The sequence below is a fragment of the Balaenoptera physalus genome (assembly GCF_965194825.1).
Source record: "Balaenoptera physalus genome assembly, chromosome: 10".
NCBI lineage: Eukaryota > Metazoa > Chordata > Mammalia > Artiodactyla > Balaenopteridae > Balaenoptera > Balaenoptera physalus.
The window spans coordinates 60,141,601-60,150,368 of NC_138889.1; the positions used below are offsets into that span (position 1 = coordinate 60,141,601).

General features: G+C 45.9%; 1 protein-coding gene across 1 annotated transcript; it reads right to left on the reverse strand.

Moving 5' to 3' along the window:
- Nucleotides 1-2,520: 2,520 nt before the first annotated feature.
- RPS3 (ribosomal protein S3) lies at nucleotides 2,521-8,098 on the reverse strand. Its single transcript, XM_082477857.1, has 7 exons — nucleotides 7,952-8,098; nucleotides 6,619-6,749; nucleotides 6,247-6,340; nucleotides 5,341-5,435; nucleotides 3,678-3,865; nucleotides 3,057-3,253; nucleotides 2,521-2,593 (listed from the first exon to the last, which is right to left on the reverse strand). Exons 1-6 carry the CDS (start codon nucleotides 8,093-8,095, stop codon nucleotides 3,060-3,062), a joined length of 846 nt encoding a protein of 281 aa, XP_082333983.1. The 5' UTR covers nucleotides 8,096-8,098; the 3' UTR covers nucleotides 2,521-2,593; nucleotides 3,057-3,059.
- Nucleotides 8,099-8,768: the final 670 nt, after the last annotated feature.

Consider the following 8,768-nt stretch of genomic DNA (forward strand, 5'->3'; position numbering starts at 1 on the left):
CTCTCAGTGAATCAGTGCTGGTGCCAGCATTTAAACCCAGATCTCTGATTGCAAAGCCCAGTTTCTCCCCACAACCCCCTGAGTCTCCTTTGTAATGTGCTCTGCAGGAGAAAGGCATCCTCCACTCTCTCTGCTGACATCCTCACAGCCTTTGCCTCATTTCCCAACTAGGAGTGGAGATTAACTGACCTGGGGTGGGGAGATGGGAGGGTGTGCCAGCCCCAAGCCTACACTCTGCTGTGGGTTATAACAGCCTTTTCAACAGTGGTTTGCAAAAGCAGATTGTCTGGGGGTGGAACCCAGCTCCCTAAAATTAACCATCATCTGGACCCCACCAGTTCCTGTGCCTTTCCTGGTTCTACAGTGCTGTCTGTTGGTCTCCAACCTTTGTTTGCCCTTTAGGCCTATTCCCACACTCTCCCATGCCAGCAGGTGTTCTTTCCTTGTCTGATGGGCAAGTGGTTCAATCAGCACCCAGCTTTTGTTTGAGGCCCCCATCACCAGCTGCCAGGAGTCCTAATGACCAGAACCTAATAACTCTTCAGAGCCTGACAATAACCTTTTGGTGAAGAGTCCATGGAAGGCTTCAGCACTTGCTTCCATGTTGCCAACAGCCATTATTCCCACCAGGCGGTCCCAAGGCCATTTCACAACATGGTCTTGGCTGACCAGCATCAACACCTTGCCTACTGAGGGGAGGGGCCCCTGCATGAGTCTGGCCACAAGGTTAGACGTCAGATGCACACCTGGAAACCTGAACCTCAAAGGAAGTGAGCAAAGAAAAGGACGGCTGAAAAAATCATTCACTGGGAATCTCGGGGTGGTAGTGATGACATCCTCTAAGGTAGTTTGCACTTCTTGATGAGCTGTGATTATGGAAGGCTCATCTCAGCGCTACATTACGTGATTTTCTTCAGTAAACACTTAATTTAACCCCTCTTCCACCTCTGAGTAATGGGTAGACAGAGTTCACACTGATAATTCAAGCTGTATACTTGCACACTAATAATTTGCATACTTTTCTGCACATGTGTTATACTTCGATGAGTTTACTTCTCCCTCCCCAAGCTGCTACTTTGGTGCACCTTTCCTGTTACAGCACCACCTGGTGGGATGTTAACAGCACTACTGAATCACAGATTTGACCTCCAGTTTTAAGTTTGCAGAAAACTCACTAGGAAAATAAATTTAAAAGATCACCTGATCAAATATGCAAAGAACTGACTGGCAATGCCAGTACTAGACACTAAGATCCTAGATGACCAGAACTGTCTTAACCTGTTTCCAGCGCCACTACTCCACAGGCTCAAATTAGTTGAAATGGTTTCACTACCAACAGTCTACTCATAAATGAACTACATCATAAGCCCAGAAATAAATACAGGAATAAATCAGCTTAGCTCAGTTCACACGCTAACATTTTTCAGTAACCACCTCTCTCAGCCCTCTCCATAAAACTTTCTTTTGCTTGAGAAAGGGCTCATTCCTGGAAATGTGCCACCCCAGGGTAAGGGGAAGCACAGGGAAATGAAAAATGTTTTTGTACTCAGGCTCTAGTTCCTAGCCACAAGATAAAACATTTACATGAACCCACTCCCTGGAACACAGTAAATGGACATTAACACATTAGCTATTTCAGTGGTTGGAAAATTGTAAAGAAGTATTTCTACTACTGAGACATGGTCTCAACTCCATTAACACTGACAAAAACAATGAGATGTTACTCTCTAGACAGTAGAAACATCCAAGGCTCTGTTAAAAGGGGACACACACACAGATAATGTCAGCGTGCTCTCAACATAATTCACTACCTCTAATTAATCTTGTAGGATTTTTATGCCAGCCTGTCCCTCACTAGTTTCACCTGAATAAATGAAAAGCACCCAACTTCTAATAAATACGTATCAGCAAACACCTTCAAAATATCAGAGAAAACTGTAGGTAATTTAAATGTTCTTTATACTTTTCTAGAGTGTAATGGTTAAGAGAACAGGACATAGAAATGTGGATTCTAATCGCAGCTCTGTAACGCTTAGGCAAACTCACTTCTGAGCATGAGACTTCCTTCATCAGCAGCGCAATCAAATTCCCTTTTAGAGATGTTGAGGATTAAATGAGAATGTATATACCTAGAAATGAACACCACCTAGAGCACAGTATAACCCAAAATATAATGGTCATTATATTTTCTGTGTAATAGAGAAAATGATCCTAAATACATCCTTCTAAACCTCTAACCCTGAACTCCAGGTTGAGTCAATCAGGGCGCTGTCCTGTTAACAATCAGCCATCACCGTCACCAGATTTGCTCCCCCACAAGATACTTCCTTGGTTACTTCTGCCTGGGTCCTCCTGTTCTGGACCTCTCCTCGCAAGTACAATTGAAACCAACAGGATTTTTAGGGAGAGCACACAAACACTGTGAACCAGACAGCCCTAAGAATCTATCAAGCAATGCTCTCATGGAGTGACATGACCATCAGTCTGAATACTGGATGTAGAGTCTAGTCAGGCCACAGGTCTTTTAAAAAGATTTTATTAAAGGTCTTTATAGAGCAACATCCAGACTCCAGATCCAGCGGCCAAGGAGACCCTGAAACCAAATAAAACAAATAAAGTACAATAAGAACAGAAAATACACCTGAATATCGGGTTTGCATGAAAATTAATACACAAAGAATGTCTAGAAACAAACAACACAACAGGCGCTGGGCACAGGAGAGGCTTGTTGTTACTGTTTTAAGGGGGTTGCTTCAGAACAGCTAATTACCAGCAAGAGTGCCTTGAAAATTTTAAGTTAAGGGAGGACAATAAAGAAAAACTCTTATTTAAAACAGTGGTAAACGCAGGAACATCTTAAAGAGACCAAAGGCACACACTCCTCCCAATAGCATACCATGTTAAATGAGTCCCTGGCTGCAACCTGTGTTCTCGCATGTAAAGCAAGTGTAATCCAATTTTTATTCACTAGGTGCTCTCACAGCGTGGGACACAAGTGTTAACAAGGACAATGGAATAGGGTCCTATTCTGCCCCAAGAGGGCCTTACAGACATACCTATTATGCTGTGGGTACCGGCTGAGGCATGGCAGGTGGCTCTGGCTTCCCACCCTTCTGTTCGGAGATGGGAGTGGTGGGCAGTATTTCATCTTTGGGTTCCACAATGCTCACGTGATCAGGCAGGGGCTTCTTAGGGCCAATCTTACCAGTTGGGTCCCAAGGCAGCATGATCTTTACCTTGATGCCCAGCACACCTAGAAGATGCCATAGTTAAGACGGAGCTATGGTTCCATCACCCCCCACACTACACGACGGGACAGGGCAGGAGGGAAAAAGGAAGTTACTCAAGCAGCCCTGGGTCTGGTCCCTTCTCAGACAAATGCCTCTAATCAATCAATGAAGAGGACACTTTTGCAAAAGGAACCCATGCACAGCACCACAGAACGTGGCACTGACAAGGACCAAGAGCAGAATGTGCCCTTTCTGACTCGTCATCGTGTCATCACTGAAGGGTATACCAGTGGCCGAGACAAGGACAAACCAACTCTCTCCAATGAAGCTAAACAAAAAAAATGCTCCATGACTCCCAGACAAATCCCCCAAACACTGAGGTGTGTATATAAAACCACATCTACCTGTTTAAAAAGCCCCTTGCCCCAAGCACTCCTGGCTGCTCACCCTGTCTGAGCAGCACGTGGCGCACGGCAGTATCAACATAGTAGTTAACAGGGTCCCCACTGTGGATCATCAGGCCATCCACAAACTTCATGGATTTAGCCCTCTGTCCTCGGAGTTTCCCCGACACCACGACCTCGCAGCCTTTGGCCCCACTCTCCATGATGAACCGCAGCACACCATAGCAGGCCCTTTGGGAGCACAAGAGACAAATGGCCATTTGTGTTATCACCAGACAGGATTGCTCAACCCCACCCTGCTAAAGAAAAAACACTCATTAGCCTGCACTGACTACTTTCAATGTTCCTTTAATGGAGAATAAGTTTGACCAGAGCCTGACCCAAGAGCTAGAAACTTTCTTCCACTCCCATCACACCTAATCTTAGGGAATTCCTCAGGGAAACACACCAAGTTCCTTCTAACCAAGTGCTTTCCAACCTTGGCTGCACACTAGGATCGCCTCAAGGTTAAAATGAACCACTCTTAAACTTTGGTGTGTGCAAAATTCACCTGGAGGGATTATGAAGACAGACTGCTGGGCTGCACCCCCCATTTCCCAATTCAGTGAGCCCGGGTTGGAGACTGAGAATTTTTTTTTTTTTTTAACATCTTTATTGGAGCATAATTGCCTTACAATGGTGAATCAGTTATACATATACATATGTCCCCATATCTCTTCCCTCCCGCATCTCCCTCCCTCCCACCTCTCCAGGTGGTCACAAAGCACTGAGCTGATCTCCCTGTGCTATGCGGCTGCTTCCCACTAGCTATCTATTTTACGTTTGGTAGTGTATATATGTCCATGCCACTCTCTCACTTTGTCACAGCTTACTCTTCCCCCTCTCCATATCCTCCAGTCCATTCTCTAGTAGGTCTGTGAGACTGAGAATTTTTATTTCTAACCACTCCTCGGGTGATGGCAGTGATGCTGGCCCGCGGACCAAACTTCTGAGAATCACTGTTCTAAGCGGCAGAGCTGGCATTCAAACCAGGTGGGCAGTCTTCTGCACATCCTTGCCTACAGCACTGCCACCATGTCAACCTGTCTACAGCACAGCTCTAGCGTCCCTCCTCCGCTGAAAAACCTCCCAGGGCTCTGCGTTAAGTATTAACAAATTCCAGACACCCGGGCAAGGCATTTCCATTTACTCCACAAATAGTGGAACTACTCAAAGAACTGCCAGCTGAAATCTTACCAGTAGGCCCAGCGCTAGGGCCAATCTAACCACCTCATGTCCTTCACTCCTCATGTTACTATCTACATACACAGAAATCTGACTAGATTTTAAGCTCTCTCATCAAGGAGGAGTCTTAGCTCTTCACAGTCCCCAGAGAATTAACAACACATAATGGATCTGAATGGCTTCAAAAGGAACCCTAACCACTCCCCCGCACCACCCCGTTCTATTTTTGTTTTACTCCCAAAGCACACCCAGAATAGTTCTCCATCAGAGCACCCACCACTCTTTAAAAATTTGATTCTTTACAAGTCTTTCTTACTAGGCTTCCAGTTCAGTGACGACATGGATTAGCAATGTCTTATTGTTAAAACCCTCAGAGACTAACCGAGCCTGTCACATAAAAAGAGTTCATTTACTAAATGACCAAAATGCTGATATTCTGATCCACAAAAGGACACAACCATTAAAAATCTCAGGACGCTTACCTCCGCACAGCAAGGCCTCCTAGGAGTTTGTAACGCAGAGACTCTGCCTGGGCAATGGCACAGAGACCTCTTGTGGCCACCTTTTCAGCATAAAGCTTTAAGAAGGAAACAAGGGACATCCTTAAACTTGTTACCTTTGCCACTGTTTTCAAATAAAAACCAGTACATCCAGGGGCTTCCCTGGTGGCGCAGTGGTTGAGAATCTGCCTGCTAGTGCAGGGGACACGGGTTCGAGCCCTGGTCTGGGAAGATCCCACATGCCGCGGAGCAACTGGGCCCGTGAGCCACAACTACTGAGCCTGCGTGTCTGGAGCTTGTGCTCCGCAACAAGAGAGGCTGCGACAGTGAGAGGCCCGCGCACCGCGATGAAGAGTGGCCCCCACTTGCCGCAACTACAGAAAGCCCTTGCACAGAAACGAAGACCCAACACAGCCAAAAATAAATAAATTGATTAAAAAAAACAAAAACAAAACTGAGCTAAAACTCAAGCCCTCTTAAAAAAAAAAAAAAAACAACTAGTACATCCATCATACAAGCATACGCCGTTTTATGTATCATTGTACTACCCAAGTACTAAAGCACTTCTAATGCCCACACCTAACACACACTCAGTGACATAGGCTGAACTAGTCCTCATTGCCCTCCCACCCCCAGCTCTTTCTATGGTCATACCAAGGAGACCGATGGGGCATCCAATCCCTCATATGTATCATTACTACACCCAAGGTGAATGTAAAATCCTGCTACCTGCTTATTAGAAGAACTTCAACAAAATACCAATCCATTTGTATTACTCACTGATCACAAATAACTTTTCAGGGTGATAATATGGGTTTTCAGAAGTACCATCCTAAAGAGCCATTTCCAGGCCCACAGGAACCTCTGGCATAAACCAGGACCACTCACCTCTACACTGCCCTCAGGGAAGCCAAATCTCTTCTGAACCACAGCAGTCAATTCCCGGATCCGCCGGCCTTTCTCACCAAGAACATTCTGTGTCCTGGGGAAAATAAAGAATGACAATTCACAGCTCTCGTAAAATTCCAGATGTGATTTTAAATCTTGCGCATGTGTGGTAGTAAAATCTCATTCATCTGACACAAGCCAAGTATAAATTTTGGATGACAAGAACTAGAGTTAATTTTTTTTCTAAATGCAGCTTAAAAAAATTACATTCACTAAGACTAAGTTCATTGGTTGTCCCCTTAAGTTTACAGAACAGACCACCTTAGTACAGATGACAATTATAGGTGATGGCCAGAAAAAATGAATTTTTACCTGGTGGCCAAGATAATGATTTCTGTCCTGGTTGGTGTAACTCGGACCTCAACTCCAGAGTACCCATCTTCAGCCAGCTCCCGAGTGAGAAACTCATTCAGTTCAGCTTTGAATATGCCGTCAGCAACAAACTAACCAAAAAGTAAATTCAAAATTAGGATGTGGGCGCAGGTTCACTTTTTCTAGCCCAGCCTTTCAGCCAATGCAACCCTCATCAAAACTCAACACCTCCAACAAATGACCCATCATCGATTATTTTACCTTTGTTCCAGAGGGAACATGGCAACCCTTCTCAGACAAATGCCTCTAGGTCGTCTTTTGGAAGTTACTTTGACCCAGGGCCCTTAAAACTGTGCCACAGAACGCAGCACAGAGTAGGGGCCACATGGACAAAGAGAACACCTCCAGTCAGACTCGTCATCTTTTCTTCACTGAAGGGTTTTAAAACTGTCATTTACATGTACACATGCTAAACAAAAAACTGCTCTTAAATGGCACATTTAGAACTAATTCAGCACAACAGGAACACTATGTTTGCAACCAGCAAAAAGAGCAGATAGTGACTTTAGTTAAGCAGTCTCACCTGTAGACACAACTGGGCCCATGAGAAGAATCCCAGTCACCTTAATTATTGCCTTAATTATTCCCAGGTGTTTCACAAAGTCGGCAAATCCTAACTCACAAAAGCGTGTGGATTTCACCTTAGCATCGATGTTATGTGTACACAAAATGGCAAACTGTCTAAAAGCAAATGCACTTTACACACTTCTCTCCCATGGAAAAGCAAAAAATTAAACTCAAGGAAGCGTTTTCCCCAGGTCCCCCCTCCATTTCCCCAGAACTTTTCCTTGGCCCCAGATGGAACAAGAAAATGTCAGTAACCTTCCCGACGGAGGTCCTTGGGGTCAGAAGGCTGCACCCCGACAGGACTAGTAAAAAGGCAAGAATACACTGCTACCGCCCTTTCCCAAAGCCACAGTTAAGACGAGGGAAATGGCTCATGCCCTCAAAACACCACACGTTTACTAGTTTTATTGATTGACCAAGAAATGCTCACAAGCGCCTTCTCCGGTGCAGGAGGGGTCCCCGGTGCTCACCTCTGCTCTCCGCCTGGAACCGGCAGAAATCTCTTCTCTCCCATCCCCACCATACTGCGCTCGCCCGGCTCGGGCCTGCGCTCAATCAACCTCCATCCGCGGCCCACGGGAATGCCACGCGGCCCAGCCACTGCCCGAGGCATGGCAAGGAGCCGCGGGGCTCGCGACGGCACCCAGAGAAGCTCCTGACCGCGGGACTCCAAAGTTCCCAGCAACCGGGCCCCTGTGTGTCTCACCTTCCTCTTCTTGGATATCTGCACCGCCATCTTGCCGCCACGCGCCGCCGAAAGGAAAAGAAGTGGCGAGTGGGCGGAAGTGCGGATAAAGGGCGCTGTACGACGACAAAGAACTGCGCGACGTCGACGCCTGTAGGCGCTCATGGGAAATGTAGTTTTTACTTTAGGAAGGAGGTAAAAGGAAAGAGAAGAGTAATGGAGACACCTATAGGCAGAAACAGGATCAGATCAATCGGAACTTAAAAACTACAAGGGAGCTTAGAGTCAAATTCTCATCAGTTTAAAAACGAGCAACGGCCGGCGCAGAGATGGAAATTACAGGCATAAGCTCACACAACAAATGCATAGAACCCTGGTCCCTACACTTTACGCTGTAATGCAAATCAGCTGAAAGCCCTCAATGAAATTCATTGAGGCGCCTATCTCTTCCAATCTATGTCCATTTCCTCTGTTCCAAATGATAATAATAATAGTATCTAATATGTATTAAATATTCTAAGGACTGTTTTTTTTCCCCCTAAGAACTGTTTAATGACCTTTATATTATTAACCCATTTACCTCTACCTCACTTTCATAAAGTCTGTCACAACTTGTAACAGAAGTCACAATAGTGGCTCACAATTCTTTTTTTGGGGCTTCCCTGGTGGCACAGTGGTTGAGAATCTGCCTGCCAATGAAGGGGACACGGGTTCGAGCCCTGGTCTGGAAAGATCCCACATGCCGCGGAGCAACTGGGCCCGTGAGCCACAACTACTGAGCCTGCGCGTCTGGAGCCTGTGCTCCACAACAAGAGAGGCCGTGATAGTGAGAGGCCCG